Source organism: Musa acuminata, chromosome BXJ2-5 (genome assembly GCF_036884655.1).
Source record: "Musa acuminata AAA Group cultivar baxijiao chromosome BXJ2-5, Cavendish_Baxijiao_AAA, whole genome shotgun sequence".
Classification (NCBI taxonomy): Eukaryota; Viridiplantae; Streptophyta; class Magnoliopsida; order Zingiberales; family Musaceae; genus Musa; species Musa acuminata.
This window is the reverse complement of record NC_088342.1, coordinates 10,637,448-10,655,684: the sequence shown is the minus strand read 5'-3', so window position 1 is coordinate 10,655,684 and position 18,237 is coordinate 10,637,448. Positions and strand designations below refer to the sequence as shown.

At 41.0% G+C, this 18,237-nt stretch overlaps 3 protein-coding genes and 1 long non-coding RNA gene across 5 annotated transcripts; 3 read left to right on the top strand and 1 right to left on the bottom strand.

Moving 5' to 3' along the window:
- The first annotated feature begins 467 nt into the window (after positions 1-467).
- LOC135612481 (probable 1-deoxy-D-xylulose-5-phosphate synthase 2, chloroplastic) lies at positions 468-4,326 on the top strand. The gene is made up of 10 exons (XM_065108840.1): positions 468-664; positions 800-955; positions 1,081-1,245; positions 1,332-1,482; positions 1,623-1,894; positions 2,390-2,663; positions 2,751-3,058; positions 3,149-3,430; positions 3,531-3,815; positions 3,920-4,326. The coding sequence occupies exons 1-10, from the start codon at positions 581-583 to the stop codon at positions 4,064-4,066; spliced, it is 2,124 nt and encodes a 707-aa protein (XP_064964912.1). The 5' UTR covers positions 468-580; the 3' UTR covers positions 4,067-4,326.
- Positions 4,327-4,978: 652 nt separating this feature from the next.
- On the top strand, positions 4,979-8,550 carry LOC135612480 (uncharacterized). Its single transcript, XM_065108839.1, has 2 exons — positions 4,979-5,415; positions 8,283-8,550. The coding sequence occupies exon 1, from the start codon at positions 5,103-5,105 to the stop codon at positions 5,397-5,399; it is 297 nt and encodes a 98-aa protein (XP_064964911.1). The 5' UTR covers positions 4,979-5,102; the 3' UTR covers positions 5,400-5,415; positions 8,283-8,550.
- Positions 8,551-9,557: 1,007 nt separating this feature from the next.
- On the bottom strand, positions 9,558-13,556 carry LOC135612479 (LRR receptor-like serine/threonine-protein kinase FEI 1). Its single transcript, XM_065108837.1, has 13 exons — positions 13,298-13,556; positions 13,086-13,224; positions 12,926-12,997; positions 12,617-12,688; positions 12,349-12,420; positions 12,192-12,263; positions 12,035-12,106; positions 11,729-11,835; positions 11,416-11,601; positions 10,999-11,331; positions 10,489-10,743; positions 9,993-10,126; positions 9,558-9,894 (listed from the first exon to the last, which is right to left on the bottom strand). The coding sequence occupies exons 1-13, from the start codon at positions 13,422-13,424 to the stop codon at positions 9,673-9,675; spliced, it is 1,863 nt and encodes a 620-aa protein (XP_064964909.1). The 5' UTR covers positions 13,425-13,556; the 3' UTR covers positions 9,558-9,672.
- A 599-nt stretch (positions 13,557-14,155) lies between these two features.
- On the top strand, positions 14,156-16,302 carry LOC108952786 (uncharacterized). Of its 2 annotated transcripts, XR_010486630.1 has the most exons (4): positions 14,156-14,431; positions 14,508-14,648; positions 15,247-15,493; positions 15,701-16,302. It is a non-coding gene; the product is annotated as an uncharacterized LOC108952786 (long non-coding RNA). The 2 variants fall into 2 exon arrangements; XR_010486629.1 differs by having other exon boundaries at positions 14,158-14,431; positions 15,247-16,302.
- Positions 16,303-18,237: the final 1,935 nt, after the last annotated feature.

The window sequence follows — 18,237 nt, the reverse complement described above, 5'->3', positions numbered from 1 at the left end:
ATTTCGTACTGACGAGAGTTTGGTATGCACTGTATCTTTGTTTGTGCAGGAACGAAAGGACACCCCTTAGCTTTCTAACACTGTTTTAGTATTGGATCATCTATGCATTTTGTTGCTTACAAGCAACGTATGTTGACCGACTTCATGTACAACATCATCTTATCATCATCATATATTGTCTATGTTGTTATAATTATTTCATGCTCCTGACATTTAAATCGGGTTCGGAGTCTGATCAGATTTGATGCAAATTAGGTGTCCGAGTCGGGTTCGAGTTTAGGCTATTAGCTGAGTTAATTGGTTGAGATACAGCTCACGGCTGGTCCGGTCTACTGCAAACCGGTTAAGGGCCATCATGACCCACCTTGAACCGCTCTCGAACCGTTGCCGCGTCGATGCTCTGCTAATCTAAGATAAAGCGTCGATTTATCTCCGATTTGTCGCCATTGAAGCGTTGCGGGAGTTTCCACCGCCTTTCTATATAATGGTCGCACCATTGGCTCCCAACCTCCATCAGACCCCTCTCTCTCTCTCACGCTGTTAATCTGAGAGTGCTCCCGCTCTCTTTCTCGTACTCACAATGGTGGAAGCAAGGTCTCTCATGGTTGCCTCTGCTGCTCCGTTCCTTAAAGCTCTAAGCTCGAGCGCAAACGGCAGAAGACAGGTAGAACACTTCGATTCCTTCTATCCGGCTTCCATTTTTGAGTTTTGCCATCGAAAGTTGGTTTTCCGCGTTGATTGTACGTGCATCTTGGCCTCCGCCGTGCTCAGAGTTTCGTGGTTTGTTTCTCCTCTTTAGCTTTGCGTGAGGGCGGGTGGGGCAAGCGGCGATGGGAAGGTGATGATTACGAAGGAAAAGAGTGGGTGGAAGATCGATTACTCCGGGGAGAAGCCAGCAACCCCTCTGCTGGATAGCATCAACTACCCGATTCATATGAAGAACCTCTCCACGCGGGTAATTCGAGATCTCTGCTCGATGCAGTGACTTGTCGGTGGTCTTGTTGTTCTGTGATCGATCGAAATGGGGCACAAAGGTTGCAGCTTTATGATTCGTTTGGTGGCAAAATTTCTGTTTTACAGGATTTGGAGCAGCTCTCGGCTGAGCTCAGAGCAGAAATCGTGTTCGCTGTGGCCAAGACTGGCGGCCACTTGAGTTCGAGCTTGGGAGTGGTGGAATTGGCTATAGCTCTCCATCATGTGTTCGATGCCCCCGAGGACAAGATCATTTGGGATGTCGGCCATCAGGTCAGGTTCCTCTTTTAGTGGTAGCCAAAGAAATTGTACTTCTGCTCTACGAAATGGATACTGAATAGGAATTGGATGAAGAGCAGGCCTACCCTCATAAGATATTGACGGGGAGAAGGTCAAGGATGCATACCATCAGGCAGACCGCAGGGCTTGCCGGATTTCCCAAGAGAGATGAGAGCATCTATGATGCCTTTGGTGCTGGCCATAGTTCCACAAGCATCTCTGCGGGGCTAGGTAAGCTCGCTTGCTCCCCTCAGTTTTCTCTCTTTCTTGCTGTCTCATTTTTATCACTTCTCATATTGTTTAACTTCTTTTGAGCTAGTGGAACATGTAAACCGTAACCCATCGTTTGTTTTTATCGGATGTGTTGGCAGGAATGGCTGTTGCAAGAGATCTGCTAGGGAAGAAGAATCATGTTATTTCTGTCATTGGCGATGGAGCCATGACTGCTGGCCAGGCCTACGAGGCCATGAACAATGCTGGCTACTTGGACTCCAACCTTATTATCGTGTTGAATGATAATAAGCAAGTTTCGTTACCGACTGCAACACTTGATGGACCAGCCACTCCTGTTGGCGCGCTGAGTAAGGCCCTCACCAAACTTCAATCGAGCACTAAGCTGCGCAAGCTCCGTGAAGCCGCTAAGGTAACATGTTTTAGCAAATGTCGTTCTTTTGTTTTACTCAACTGTTCTTCCTTTTAGTGCTGCATTTAATTGTTTTGAGAAAGCTGAACCGGTAAGGCTCTTTCTATATGAACCACTTCGGTGTATGACTATATGTGTGTCATAATTGATTCTCAAAATTCTGCTATGTAGAAATTTCCCTGTATTTATCAAAAGAAAATGTCTGATCAAATGCTTATTATTTAAGCTGTTCTAAGTAGATCAGTGTAGACCATGTGTGATACCGTAATCTGTTGAGATAGGAAAACTTACGTCTGGAGCTTTTGTTCCTTTGGTGGCTTCTTAGACTAATTCAACTGTTCAAAAGCTAAAACCACCGATGACCGATGGTTAGAATGAGCTCTTTCTGCGTTATTATGTCAAAATTGTTTCCTTTTTCCAAAAATCACGGATTTTTCGTCCAAACATTATATCTAAATGATAGATTCTGATGGAATCGTTCTTTCTGTGGTTCAGAATATCACGAAGCAGATTGGTGGGCAGACACATGACATTGCTGCAAAGGTGGATGAATATGCTCGTGGAATGATGAGTGCTACAGGGTCTTCACTGTTCGAGGAGCTTGGTTTGTATTATATTGGGCCTGTAGATGGGCACGATGTGGAAGACTTGGTTACCATCTTTGAGAAGGTGAAGTCTTTGCCTGCTCCGGGACCTGTCCTTATCCATATTGTGACGGAGAAGGGCAAGGGGTATCCCCCCGCTGAGTCTGCTGCGGACAAAATGCATGGTGAGATTGTTTGTTTGTTTTCTCTTCTATGCATGGACCAATCATTTTCCAGATTCCCATGAAGAAAACATGTTTTCCTTGCTGCAGGTGTTGTGAAGTTTGATCCAAAAACTGGGAAGCAATTCAAATCAAAATCATCCACCCTTTCGTACACTCAATACTTTGCAGAGACTCTTATTAAAGAAGCCCAGGTTGACGACAAGATCGTCGCTGTTCATGCTGCCATGGGTAGTGGGACAGGGCTGAACTATTTTCAGCACAAATTTCCTGAAAGATGCTTTGATGTGGGAATTGCAGAGCAGCATGCAGTCACCTTTGCAGCTGGTTTGGCCACCGAGGGCCTCAAGCCTTTCTGTGCCATCTACTCATCGTTTCTGCAACGAGGATATGATCAGGTAAAATTGAGCACAAAGCACACGAGGTCTTCAGGCCATAGATGTTGCTATAGCCTCGTGATCTAATTGCTGAACATTCCATATGTGAAGGTGGTTCATGATGTGGACTTACAAAAGATACCCGTCCGGTTCGCACTGGATCGAGCTGGCCTTGTCGGAGCTGATGGACCTACCCACTGTGGAGCATTCGACATCGTGTACATGGCATGCTTGCCCAACATGATCGTAATGGCCCCAGCCGATGAAGCCGAGCTGATGCACATGATTGCAACAGCGGCGGCGATCGATGACAGACCTAGCTGCTTCAGATTCCCTAGGGGGAATGGAGTCGGTGTGGCCCTTCCTCCAAACAACAAAGGCACCCCTCTTGAGGTGTGCCCCCATCTTGTCATTGAGTTTCGAAGAATTACAATGGTTTTTGCAAGTAAAACCAATTAGCAACTTGATTCATTCATGTTAATTCTTTCAACAGATCGGGAAGGGAAGAGTTCTGATGGAAGGAAACAGGGTGGCCATCCTTGGATATGGTTCAATAGTCCAGACATGCTTGAAGGCTGCAGACTCACTGAGATCGCATGGAATTTTCCCCACAGTGGCTGATGCTCGGTTCTGTAAACCTCTGGATGTGGAGCTCATAAGGAGACTGGCAAATGAGCATGAGATCCTGATCACAGTGGAGGAGGGCTCCATTGGAGGTTTCGGCTCACACGTCACTCACTTCCTTAGCTTGAGTGGCCTGCTGGATAAAAACATAAAGGCAAATCTTTTTCTCCTCAAGCATATACGACATACTACTGATCTGAATCAAAATTTTCTTCACTTTCTCCTCCTCGAATACTGATTTGATTTGGGTTCTTGCAGCTGAGGTCCATGGTTCTACCAGACCGATACATCGACCATGGATCGCCACAGGATCAATTTGAAGTAGCTGGACTTTCCTCCAGACATATTGCAGCCACAGTGCTGAGTCTTTTGGGCAGGCGGAAAGAGGCATTGCATCTCCACTGAAGTTGCATGACCTGAAACTCAAAAAGAAATGGAATTGATAACACCATAATGACTGGGTATTGAGCTTGTATATGGATGCCAAGTACCCATTTCTCGAATTCTTTCTTGTATTACCAGAGACCCTGTGAAACTAGTTGGTCTTGTGTTGTCATCTCTCTCGACCTTTGTTCAGAGAGGTTTCCATTTGGTCTCTTTTATAAGGAACTGTGTAATTTTCATTTGATGTACTGCTGTTGTCCAAGTAAAAGTTAATTTTGCGATGGATTTTGTTCCCTGAGTTCCATTGCTGCCTGTGTTCCTTCCTTTGTTCTCAGCCATGGATTGAATGAGATGGACCCTCACCCACCCCAAGAGGACATCCAACAATCCTGGGCGTTATTTACATCGGCTCCTTCAGCACTTTTTAGAAGACAAACACAGATTGTAATATTGTCCACGAAAGAGACATCCTCTTGGAGATGAGATTGAGCCATCTCTTTTGGGCCTCGAGAGTAACGCTCCTCTCACATGACAAACTAACAATGCATTTCTATGTTAATTATATTTTTCCTTCATTTATGGTACAATATCATCAACTTTCATATGTTGGGACCAATTCCTTAAATCTCTTGAAATCATGGAGAGTTAGCAATATTATTCAGGAAATATTCAATCACTATATATATATATATATATATATATATATATATATATAAAATCTCTTGAAATCATGGAGAGTTACTAATATTATTCGGGAATAAAATACCTAAATTACAAGCGCGTACCGACGAATCGTCCCAATAACTTTCTCGTCTAACGTGTCCATTCGTGAGTCGCTTACGGTATTGGGGGGCCCACACGAACCCATCGTCACGTGTCAGCCACGAGAGAGGACGTGACGACGATGATTAGGGTTCGTCTTCTCTGATACATGAAGAATCGACGCGCTCGCCTGGCGTTCAAGTATCGCAGAAGGTTGGAAGGAGAAGAATACTCGATCGCTATCTACATCCGTTGCAGGTAAAGGGAGAGTTAGGAAAGGATCAAGAAGGACAGGATGAGGTTCGTGATGGAATTCGCGGAGAATCTGATCCTGCGGATGATGGAGGACCCTCGGAAGCGGGACGAGGCGCAGCGGAAGCACATCTACGAGATGCGGGAGCGGTGCGAGAAAACAAAGGCCAACTGGAACCTTCCCCTCCGCCCCTACGGCTTCTGGACCTTCGATCGCTTCAACGCCCAGCTGAGAAGCGACCCCCAGATCAGCCAGGCATTCGGCCGCCGCGACCCCTACGACGACCTCCTCCTTGACGAGCCCTCCGATGTCCCTCCCTCCCGCTCGTCCTCTAAATGATCTGGTCCATCCATCGGTATGACCCCGACCCTCTTCATCTCTTCTCTCATTCTTTTTGGAACGACGACGGATTCGATTCTGGTTCTTTGTTTGCAAGGTTTTTCTTTATCTATATAATAAAGGAGAGATTTTTAGGACTCAATAACGCTCCTCAGCCCGTCGCTCCCTATGTATATATGGCTCTCTGGTCGAGATCCTATTCTATGTTTCGTTGCAAGTCCGAACTAGAATCTATAGGCTAAAGATCATATTTTGCTTGCGGATATTGGGTGTGGTAGGAACTGCTTTAGGTAGTAATCTCTATGGTTGATAAACGATTTTAGGTAGTAGAAAATGAAGATCTAACTCCATTTTATGATCTCTCTTCAGACTACATTCTATGAAGTTGATAAACGAGGATTGCTCTGTTCTTTCATATAACTTCCTGATGTGATACCTGATTTTGTGTTCTTACTGTTATTTAGCGTTTTCTGTGTGTTTGCTGGTGGAACCTAATTATGATACTCAATCCCTGAATTATGCAATTTAGTCATTAGTTTGTCATCTAACTTTAAATGTATGAATAACCTTTGATCGAAATTGACCTCTCGGAGACCATAATCTAGGGTTTTGGTGACTAGTCCAGAACTGGAATCTTGATGCCAAAGAAACTTAATTGTCTGTGGCCGAGTAATCTCTAAGCCTTGTTAAGGACCTTAGTCTCTTCTTGAGATCTATTTTCAGTGTGTTATACTAAGATGATAAATGGGGTTCTATCTGTGACTCTGTGTGTGTGTGTGTGTGTGTGTGTGTGTGTGTGTGTATTGATGTACATTTTATGATATTTCAATGTCATATCATTTTTTGTGCTCTTAATGTTATGTCTAACCTGGAAATCATCTTCCTGGTCTAACCGAGTTAGACCTTATATCACAATCTAATACTTCTTTCTATCAGCTTTCTATCATTGGGGTCTCCATTATTGTTTGAAGTTGGATTTAATGATTTATAAGTTCCTTTCAACTAGTTTCATGGATCCTGTAGCTTTTCTTTGCTGTCGTTCCCTGTACATTCTTTTTGGAACGGTTTAGAGTGTTCTCTTTCTGATCATCAGATATCGTTTGAACGAGAAATTGTGATGGAATATCTGACTAGGAACAACTTGAAATGTGCACAAACTGTAAGATCGAATTTTCTTAGGAAACAAGGATCAATGAAGCGATAGAAATGCTTATAGTCACCACTTACCAGAATCCAGAACAAGGTTAGCAAGCGATTGTTATGCAGGAAACCTTAAGTGGGTAATGAGACAATTTGAGAATTAGAAGCTAATCAGAATCATATGGAAAACATCAACTGGGGATCTGAAAGGTGGCAAACCCCAAAGATGGAAGGCCATAAAGTCCCTTTTGTTTCACTAGACTTTTCTTTTTGTAGCTTGATAAACTTGTCAATTATAGGATCACCCATCGGTGGATATTGGAAGTAGGCAGAGAAATGGGCTGCTTACGTCTGGGTCATAGTTTAGATACTAGAAAACTGGTATATCAAAGATCAAATTGAGAGACAAAAGTGAAAATGCGGATCAACTCTAGGGTGGATCCATGATATCAGGGGATTTCTTAAGAATTGAATGGATCTTCTGATTAATCTACAGATCACTTTGATCTCATTAAAAATTAGGTTTTTGCATCCAAAATGGGGTTGAAGTGAATCAGATAGATTCTTTTATCAGATGCCTGTTGCTCTGCCTTTGCAATTTTATTTTGAGATTTTGGTATCATGTAGTTCTTCCCCTTTTTGTGCATGGTAGCAAAGGAAACAATCCATAGCATTCAAATTTCACCTTTTGCATTTGTTTAAAGAGCCTTATAATTGTAAAGGCTGGGGCATTAATGTGAACTTTAATGTGGTTGCTAATTTTGCCTTGACTTTTACCTTTAGCAGATTGTTGAATGGGGTCTCTAGCCTGCTCCTATGGGTGCTACTCCAGTTAATTTTTAAGAAATTTCAAGTTGATTTGGGAAAATGGTTTCTGTGTGAATGTGTTCTGCATAGCACTTTAAGGTCCAGTCCTTGACTTATTTACTTCTGAAGGAAAACCCATGTAGTTCAAATTTTAATTGTAAGTGTCGACAATTGAAATTAGTTTAACTCCCAACCCCTGATCTGAAGTGGGAGTTACCGTATAACCCTTCCGAAGTAGATTTAAACTCTTAGCAGTTATACATCATATAGTTTTAATAGCATATATATAAAATGTTACTAGTCTAGAAAGGTTATCGATGTCTTATTATAGAGGTGAAAATTTTAAAATATACAATATTTTTTTTCAGATTACAAGCTGGGCAGCTTAAAGAGACTGAAATCGTTCAGGTCACAGTTTGTGTCTGCATCAAATAGTATTTTGCTCTGTGATTCTTCTTTCTTATATCGATAGCTTACCTATAGAAATTATTTGCAAAATGCTGAAAGTCTGTGCATGTGGATTTGCTATGATTTTATGGATGTCACTCTTTGATTTTATTGGCTGTTTCCTATATCTTTCTCTACTTTTTATTTGTTTGATACCTTGTATAAATAGGGCTCGAGCCAAGTATATTAGGTTCTCAAGTGTAGATTAAAAGATACTTGTTGACTTATTGTTTGTTACAGATTTATGACTAGTTAACTCAAAGTTACAACCACTAAGTTATGCGCAGCAAATGTTGTCACTGGAACTTGAGTGATTGTGAAGTCACATCATCGTTCATTTCATATTTTTTGCTGTGTCCACTCAATTGCACAATTAATGAGTCTGAAACAGTGTGATTATTTTTTATCTGGCATATCTGAATCTTAAATCTTCAATCATATTCAATATCTTCAAGTTTTTGACATTTTATTGTTCTGATGACTAATCAGGTACTTTTCTTAGCCTTTTGTGACAACTTCGCTCAAAGACAATAACATAAATGTTTGTTCAGTTTGGATGAAGCCGTGAACAATCCTGTGTGTCTATGCAAGAAGACATAAGCATGATCATATGAGCTGGCTGTAATGAACCATGTTTTGTACTTGTCAAAATGTTCTGCATTTGGCTACAGTCTCTTAATAAGTACACTCATTTGGCTGTGTGTCAAAACAAGTGTTTTGCTTTTACCTTTAATATATCGCAGCAATGTTGAGGAAAGATTCCTTTGTTCAGGTTGGTACTCAGGTGGGCTAAATCTCTCTTGGATGCTTTAGGTAAGTACTGCTGCAAAGTCTGGGACTCGTATAGTTACCATAGTAGAAACTAAGGGATAGGCAAAAGAAATCAAATATAAAATGATCGTTTATTTTCATCAATGCATTATGATATTGAAATGATTAGTGGATGCATTATTCATTTTGCTATATGGCATGTCGTAAAGATTAGCTAGCAAGTCGATTTGGTTTTATTTTTTTTTCTTTCTCATGCATTACTTTTCTCATTTTCTTTCCATTTATCGTGGTCCATATCAATGCTTGTTTGGTTTGTACTGGTTGATAATCAAATCGAGATGCGTTTCGGATGGTCTGGTCCAACATAATCTTAAAAACCTTAAAAAATGGGTAAACTAAGTATTTGTGGTTCTTGTGACCCCATTTCTATTTTGGTTTATTTAATAAATCAAATTATGATATACTTTTCGAAGATATTTACATCAATCCAACCCACTTGAATCGGATTAGGATTAGGGTTCCTAGACACAGTGAAGAAGGCTTCAGACATGACTTCCTGGTTCACATGGTGTGCATCCTAGACACAGTGGTAGATACAGTGAAGAAGGCTTTGGACATTAGTTCCAGGTTCATGTGATGTAGGGCCTTGCATTCTGCATGGTGCAAAGCATTGCAGAGCTTTGAATCATTTGAAGGTTGCTGCATTGACTAGAAAGTTAGGTGGGAATGGCCCAGAGGACACAAGACTGCCTTCTTTTTGACTGTAAAGATGTAGGGTTCTGCATCTCCTACTCTTGTCCCTTGTTTTGCACCACTACCACAATCTAAAGCTCACCAAATATGACTTGCAACAGATGATATCATCTTAGACTTGCAGGTGTGCATGATGTTCTCTACCAATCCACCTCTTTCGGTTTCAGGTATAGACAACCTTTTGTTCCATATGGGTTACATAGGCGAGCGACGATGACTTCATCAAGCTGCTATCACAAATTTTGCTTAAACTACAAAACTTTCAAGCTAGGATTTAATGGGGAAAGTGTCCTCACTCACAAGCAGTGTCTATGTACAAAAAGCATGCTTCCAAGAAATCATGAGAAAGATGCACTTAAATATACATGTTAGATTCATAGAGATCACTCAAGCAGGGTGACATTATCTCTTCCTCGAGCATCTGCAAGACCCTACTCATGGTAGGGCGGTCCTCAGGATCGGCGTCTGTGCACATTGTTGCTATGTCAAGGATTGCTTCTACTGCTTCGGCATCTACATTACTGCAGTGTTCATCAACAATTTCCTCCAGACGATGGCCTTCTCCCAGTGTATTCAGCTGCGAATGTACATATAAAGTGAGCCACTATCAAGATTTCCATGGAAGATGTGATGATGATTGGTGAAAGAATAAGGAAATAGGAGTGTTTTGATCACCCAGCCAACAATGTTCAATCCTCTTCTAACGAAGGATGGATCTGTAGGCCTTTTCCCTGTCACCAACTCCAACAGGAGCACACCGAAGGAGTATACATCTGACTTCTCTGTTGCACGTCCATTTTGCAGGTACTCTGGAACACAGGAGTAGTACTATTTGTCAAACAAACCAATGGGTGACTTCAGCTGGCTTGGTATAAACTTTGACATCAAATCCAGTCATCATTTACTCTTTGCACAAAAAAGAAGAAGAAAAGAATACTGCATTCATTAAACTAACTTCAATCCAAAACTAAGATCTAAACCAGCACAGCTTCATGATTAGCTCTGCCAAGTTTCCAAAGTAATCGATAATCGTACACTGAGTAATTTATGTAACAGTATGTATTATCTGAGAATACTAAGGTCAGCTTGTTTTTAGGATAGAAATTTTATGAAGCTTTCACAAGACACTAATGCAAATGAATGAAATCATGCAAGGAAGGAAGTAGCATACCAGGTGCGAGATAGCCGAAAGTACCAGCAACTACTGTAGTGATACGTGCATCACCGTCTACGAGCAGCTTGGCAAGACCGAAATCAGATACATGAGGCTCCAGGCTTCTATCAAGTAAAATGTTACTGGATTTGATATCCATGTGAACGATCCTGGGAGTGCAGTCATGGTGCAAGTATGCCAATCCTCTTGCGGAGCCAAGAGCAATCTTCATACGTGCGTTCCAATTCAAGGGTTGTTCTTCATCACTATTTTCTGAATTTAGAAATTTAGAGTCGATACACAAATTTTAGACATTTTCTTGACCTTTTTTGTTGGATCTATTGATACATTCCAATGTCATGTCCCAGGCAACTATGCAATTCCCAGAGTAACATTCATAATAGAGAAACAGCAGTCAAGAAATATTTTGAAAGGATATTCTGATTGATTTATCCAATTCAAAACCTCTACGATATATGATCTTTTAACATGAAAATGGAAAAGAAATATCTTGCCAGAGTTGCTTACCATGAAGATACTGGTCTAGACTCCCCAAGGCCAAGTGATCACAAATGAGAAGCCTTGCAGATGGGAGCCTGCAATAGCCTCGAAGATCGACAAGGTTAATGTGTTTGATGCTGCCCAATGTCTCGAGCTCCCTCTCAAAAATTTGATCGGATCCTTCACGGTTGCGATCGATCTTTTTCACAGCAAAAACACTATTATCATCCATTACCATCTTGTAGACTGTACCAAATCCTCCAGAGCCAATTACATCGTCTTCATTGAGTAGCTCCAGCTTATTTATGATTTCCTGGGATGAATATGGGAGGTTTCCGTGGAAAGTGATGAGCTTGGTGCCTAAATGGATTGAAATTAATACAATTAAGTTTTAACATTTTGAGGGATAATAGGAGAGATGCAGTGACACAATATATAGCTTACCGGCATCTTGAACAAGATCTTCATCAACTTTTACATAGTTCCCAGTAAATCTTCCCTTTCTTGATAACAAGCAGATCCAAAGGAATCCAAGGATTGCAACTAAGGCAAGGGCCATGGTAGTCACAGCACCAATTATAATTCCATTCAGAAAACGTGATGATCTTTTCTGTGTGATCGATGAGATTCCTGACAAGTTACCATGGGAGGTTGAAGACAAATTCAGGATGCCAAATGAAAAATGGTCAGTCAATCCTCCTATTATTCTGAAAAATAAAAGGGATGGAGTGGAAAATGTTTCATTTCTGAAACATGCCTGAAGAAGCAAAAGTATCGGCATGTGGTAGCACTGCAGGAAAGCCCAATGTACCACGACAAATTTTTTGAATTGGCAAGCCACACAGTTCTAGATTCCCGACAAACCTGCATTAACTTTGCAACCCCGTTCAAAATTTGTATTACAGGTATGCTACATGAACATAAACACTCAGAGATAAGTGACAGGAAACTTCTTGCCGAAAGAAAACTTGCACTTCAGCTAATTTAAATCATATGACGATGTGCTTCTGAAAGGATGCCAGGCCAGAGGAGGAAAGAAAGAGCTGAAGTATGTATGACTCACGAAGTGTTTCTGAAATTTCCAAGGACTCCAACAGTTGGAATTTCACCAGAGAAGAAGTTGGTTGATAGATTTCTGCAGATGAAAGGATCAGAGTCAAACAGCTTACATTCACAAAAAGAAGATGGTGAGCCAACAATAGTTGCATCAAAACACTCACAGAAAGCGCAGTTCAGACAGATGACCGATAGACGGAGGAATCGCACCCCTCAACAGATTACTCGACAAATCCCTACATTTTTCCACATCGTCCACAAAAAAACTGAGAAAAAGCACAATCACAGAGCAGAAGAGCAGCAAGAGATTAGAGAAAGTACAGGATGGTGAGGTGCACAAGTTCTCCTATCTCAGGTGGAATGCTTCCTTGAAGGTAATTAGCTCTCAGATACCTTGAGAAAGGAAGGAAATGCGGCAGATTGATGCAGCCAACAGCAAATAATCAAGTGGACATCATTGAAGAACACAATGTAGCATATTCTCGCAACCAATAAACAATAATCAAATGGACACCATCAATAACTAAACACAGTAAAAGGACAAAACACACATACACAGAGATGGAGAGACAATAAAAAAGCAACATACAGTGCTCTGAGCTCAGTGCAGCTCTTGATCTCAGGTGGAATGGGCCCGTGCAAGCTGTTCTGATGCAACGCCCTGCCAAAGTAATCCTTGTAATAATTGTTTCACCAAGTAATGTGTTTCAATGTTAGGGAAGAAGAACACTGTTTAATATATCTTATTTGGAATGGCGACCGAAACAGGTTCCGAAAACTAAAAAAGCAGCCTTTTTTCCTATTCCAGTGCTATATCTGTTTACAATCAAGGTTATCATACGCATTCAAAGATGTCTTGAGGAGGACAAAAAAAGAGGAAGAAAGCAATGGGTTTTACAGCCTCTGAAGCCTTCGGAGCCGACCGATGCTGGGGGAGATGATGCCGCCGAGCTGCATGTAGGGCAAGTTACTGCCACAGAACAGGGAGGGATCAGAAGGAGCACGCTGGTGAAGACGCAGCGGAGAGAGAGGGAGAGAGAGAGAGAGAGAGAGCAAACATGGAGCGGACGGTGAGGTCGGAGAGGTGGCAGGTGACGCCGAGCCAGGAGGAGCAGGGGTCAGGATCGGTGGGCCGCCAGCTCCGCAGCAGCTGCTTGGAGTCGCTGAAGCCCAGCTTGAGTTCCAGCAGAGCTTCCCCTGCCAACCCACACTCATTCACTCACTCCATTTCTCCACGAGGAGGAGGAAGAAGAAGAAGAAGAAGTGTTACCATCAGGAGTCAAGGCGCGAGCGAAGTGGAGTAGGAAGGTGAGAGCACAAACGAGTGAAGCTGAGACTGACAGGGCGCGACAACAGATCCACCATGGGCTTACCATGATGGTGCATTGCCTCTCCATTTGCTGCTTTCCTGGCTTTGGCCGATTTGTTGGAGTGAAGCAGGAGATGGAGTTGCAAAGAGAGAGAGAGAGAGAGAGAGAGAGACAGAGACAGAGAGATTGTGGATGGGGAGGGTGCGGTGAAGGGTAGAGTATTAATTGGGCGTGCGAGCTTCTCTTAATGATGAGAAATAATAAGCCTGAGAGAGAGAGAGAGAGAGAGAGGGGGCAGGCAAGGAGGGTCCACAGGGAACAGGGCGTCGAGAATCGTGCGGGGCGGAGGATTTCGATTCAAATTATATATATATATATATATATATATTATAATACAAAATTACATATATAAATCCCTCTGAAATAATTAATTTATTAGATTTATCTCTCTAAATCTAAATTTGTCGCTAATATTCCTGCAAATCTTAAGAACCTGTAGTTATTTTTATTAGTTGACCGGTAGCCCGAAGCTGTCAATACTCGAATTTATAATAATATTCCTTAAATTTTTTTAAAAAATGGTACATAAAATAATTGATGAAAGTAATAAGGTGTACTTTTTTAAATTTATTAATACGATGATTAATAATATTTAAGCTGAATTTATCGCACGGATGTCTGATAATAAATGAGAAGAAAGTAATTACTGTACGGTGAAATTTCAAAATAATTTCTTGATATTTACTCGATATTTATAGAGAGAGAGAGAGAGAGGGGGGGCGGATATTAATGTCGGGAGTGATGAATCAGCCCTGGAATGATCCCCGGTGTCACGCAAATGCGTGCGGGACCCGCATGGCTGGAACTGGTGAGATCACCCATGAACTGTTCCAGGGCTGACTCGTCCATACCGTCGTCTACAATTAGGAAGGACGACATCCATCGGCCGGATGCACGGTTTCCGGGGGCTTTGGATGCTTCTGCCCGCACGTGCGAACCGTGAGAGGCGGATACCCGGCGAATCGGGCGTCTCCGGTAATCGCTGCTTCGCTAACGGGAAGCATCGTTTGAGACCCAAGGCTGTGGTGAACAAGGTGACCATGGAACTCTCTTCTACTTGAGCATGGTCTTGCGGACTCCTCATTGAGGGCCTTGTTTCTTGCTTGCTAGGGCGGTGGGGCGGTGGGCGGCACCGGTTTCCATTTCCGATGTGGAATCTCTCGTTCCTTCTCTGTTTAGTCACAGAGAGTATCGCGTCGCTTATATATTTCTTCTTAAACTCGACTCAGAGTACTGTTCATCTGGATAAAGGTATCACCTTGCAATAATTTGCATCGTCTTCTCAGCCTACATTGCTATAATGCTTGTTATGCGCTGCCTTTCAAGTTTATGTGAAAATGCCTAAATAGATCGTTGTTCTTAATAAATCTCACTTGGTTCAATTTATATTGAGACCTCTAGATGATTTCGGAATATGATGATTGTTTATGGTGCATCACACTCGAGCATTTAAGTGTAACCAGCGACTACATCTGGTTTGGCATTTCCCAGAATGTGCTTTAAGAACGTCCTCGTTGGGATCCTTATCGATAGGATCTTTTGTTGTTCCTCCTGTGTTTGCACCATTCTCAATCGTGTGCGAACCTTCATGAGGGAGGAAGGGAAATTTTCTGCTGTTGCAACAGAGGATAGAGAAAATCTTCACTTCAGATAGCTAGGAAACTAAGGAACACCTTTTACTGCTAGTTGAAATTATCATCGAAAGGTTTCAACGTGCTTAGGCACAAAGAACTAGAAAGCTTTAGCATTATAATCTTAGTGTCATGGATTCTGGCACAATGTCTGCCCTTTGGTCTTTACAATGTCGAAGCCTTCAGTAGGCTTCTGATTATAACACTTTTATTTGCAGCTCTGCTCCTGGAGATACTTCATGGGGTCATGCCTCTCTTCTTTCTTTCACTCTGGAGTGACCACAAACCCGGAAATATAGCAGATTGCTCAAGCCCAACATGGCTCTCAGGTAGTACTAGTATTCTACCCTGCCAATGTTAATGTTATCATCCAGATTGCCGGTGCTCCTTCGTATGACAATGATGAGGAAAGCGCACAAATTTATTCCCACCGCTGCTCGCTGCATAATCTCCAGGAATCTACAGGTGAGCCGCCTTCCTTAATCTCCCTTTCACGTTATAGAAAGCTTTGTTCAAGAACCTAGTGATAAGTACGAATTAATACTCGGTTTCATCCGATGACAAGATCAGCTACAGAAGGGATCTCAAAGCTGACAGATTTTTACTTGAAGTGTGAAGGGAAGCTATATCACTAATGTATTCTTCCTGGATATTTTGTTGTAATGCAACCAGTCTTTTCCACCTTGTCTTGTGGCGCCGCAGTGAGAATGTTCTCTTCCTGAACACAGCCACAAGGTCCTGCACAACACCTGAGAACACGCTGTTCTTGGGCAGCACAAAGATGATGGGAGGAGCATCCGGCCACCGGGATGCCAAACTGACAAGCCCAGCTGAAGCTTTCTTGTATTTAGACCATAATCGTGAAGGCCGTGACCATGCTGCAGTGGTGTAGTTGTACCAGCTAAAGAAGCTGCCGTGGCCACACTACTCCTGCTTTATGGTGCAGTCAAATCGGTCGATGCCGAAGACTACGAAGGGGTGAACACTGGTGGAGCCGAGACAAAGGAGGCGAGGCAGAGGAATAGCGCCCACCCACTGAGAATAGAATGGAAGAGGCCCAAACACCGAGTGCCTAGTTCCACTTGTCTACACATCGGAGGACTGCGGCCGTCAGCGTCAGGATCACCATTCCCTGCGTGCATCTATCACCTTGATAGATCTAGAAGGTAATCACTGTACTACAATATGTTTCAAAATACAGTTGCAATCTTCAATGTATAATTGCATAAAATTTAGGTACGAAAAATATGTACGAATTGACCATGTAAAAAGGACGATGCATTATATATATCTTCTCTATAACTAAATAGATCAAATAAAAAAAAATTACGAGTTAGTGAACTTAGTGATGACTTTTGGCAGATGATTTATAAAAAAAATATCGTATATAGTGAACGAGACTCCTATCAATATAGAATCCGAAGATAATAAATGATTTATAATAATTAAATAAAAACTTGACTTGATCTTTTTCTAACCAACTTATGATTATTGGCCAAATATATGGAAGTGATTTCAAATTGGTTAGTTTTTTTCCCTTTATTTTTTCTCATACATCAACTAGACGGAAGGTGAAGAATTTACTATCAAAGAGATGGTTTCATTCGGTGAAATAATATATATTTATACTGATTTTGAGGGAGAGATTTTCCTTAATCATATATTTAATTGATCATCAAATTATATATTGGTTGAGGATTAAAACATATAAGAAATGGAAAGTTGTTATTCCATATTTGTTTATATTATGATCCTCTATCATGCCCTCCCATAAGATTGAACTTCCATCAAGGATGTCAATTTTGAAACGATGTAATTGAAATATGAATGTCTTTAGGAGAGAATCAACTAATTTATTAGAAGTATGGATATGAGAAACTGGTAGTTGATGTTTGACAATTTGATCTTTGACAAAGTGGAAGTTGACGACAATATGTTTCATACGAGGGTAAAACATCGAGTTAGAGCATAGGTAGGTGACATCGGCGTTATCACAGTATATTATTGGAGTGGATTGGGAGGTGATACCAAGTTCATATAGTAGATTCATGACCTAATTGAGTTTTGTAGCGGTGGTGGTGATGGTTCGGTATTCAACTTTAGTGATGGATCTTACGATTGTGTTCTGCTTTTTAGAACTCCAACTAATCAAGTTTGCTCTAAGGAAGAAATTAAGTTGATATAGATGAATAATCATTAGTATTACCTGTCCAATCGGCATTGACGAAGACATTGAGATGAAGGGATGAGTGTTTACGATGAATAAGTTCATGATTGAGAGTTCCTTTAAGATATCATATGATACATTTTAGTGCTAGTCAATACATAGTGGAGGGCTAATGCATGAATCATGATAATTTGGTGGTTGCAAATAAAATATCTAAATATGTAAGAGATAAATATTACAAGAAACCAAGTACTTATTAGTATTATATGAGTGATCGAGTGGATGAGAGTGAGAAAGTAACTTCTTTAGTATTTTACATATTTGTTTTTAATAATAGATCTCGAATATACTTCGTTTGAGATAAAGAAAAGTCCGATGAACGTCGCTTCCACTTCTAGAAAATAACTTAAGGTTTATAAATTTTTGATGGAGAATTGATCTGTTAATTGTTTAAGGAGTTGATTAATCTCTATAGAATTATTGCATGTCATTCGCATAAACTAGTAGATATATAGTACATCTTTTTTATTGTCATAGGAATAAAGAGCTGTCGGATTTGAAGTTAACGAAGCCGACTAACAACAAAAATGAGTCAAGTTCAATATATTAGGCTTTTGAAGATTAGCAAGGTTTATAAATAATTTTTCATAGTTTATAAATATGATTTGAATATTAAAGGTAAATGACGATTGTTGCATAAAGTCAATTTCAATTAAAATCTTATGAAAAAATCATTGTTAACATTTAGTTAACGTACATATCAAGAGTAATAACCATACTCATAATGAGTTGAATTACTGTTAGGTTAACCACTAGACCGAAGGTCTCAATAAAATTATTATCATTCATATTAATAGAGACCAGAAAGCGAATCTTGATCTGTTACTGATCGGTAACTCATTGCAGATTTTAGATATCACTTAGCACCTGTTCTTTGTTATAAGCGATTTTAAGAGGGCAGTCGAAAGGCACAAATAGTATTGTTCTCACTTTTCTGGACTGTGGACCATGCTATATTGATGGATCAAATCGCCTATAAAAT

What these genes read in the sequence shown, in the direction of transcription:
- LOC135612480 (XM_065108839.1), top strand. Translation starts at nt 5,103, where the DNA reads ATGAGGTTCGTGATGGAATTCGCGGAGAATCTGATCCTGCGGATGATG.
- LOC135612481 (XM_065108840.1), top strand. Translation starts at nt 581, where the DNA reads ATGGTGGAAGCAAGGTCTCTCATGGTTGCCTCTGCTGCTCCGTTCCTT. An exon ending in TGAAGAACCTCTCCACGCGG is followed by an intron (nt 956 to 1,080) that starts GTAATTCGAGAT and finishes TCTGTTTTACAG; the next exon opens with GATTTGGAGCAGCTCTCGGC. An exon ending in TGCTGCGGACAAAATGCATG is followed by an intron (nt 2,664 to 2,750) that starts GTGAGATTGTTT and finishes TCCTTGCTGCAG; the next exon opens with GTGTTGTGAAGTTTGATCCA.
- LOC135612479 (XM_065108837.1), bottom strand. Translation starts at nt 13,424, where the DNA reads ATGGAGAGGCAATGCACCATCATGGTAAGCCCATGGTGGATCTGTTGT. An exon ending in CGATACTTTTGCTTCTTCAG is followed by an intron (nt 11,602 to 11,728) that starts GCATGTTTCAGA and finishes GTAACTTGTCAG; the next exon opens with GAATCTCATCGATCACACAG. An exon ending in TTTCGGCTATCTCGCACCTG is followed by an intron (nt 10,127 to 10,488) that starts GTATGCTACTTC and finishes CCTGTGTTCCAG; the next exon opens with AGTACCTGCAAAATGGACGT.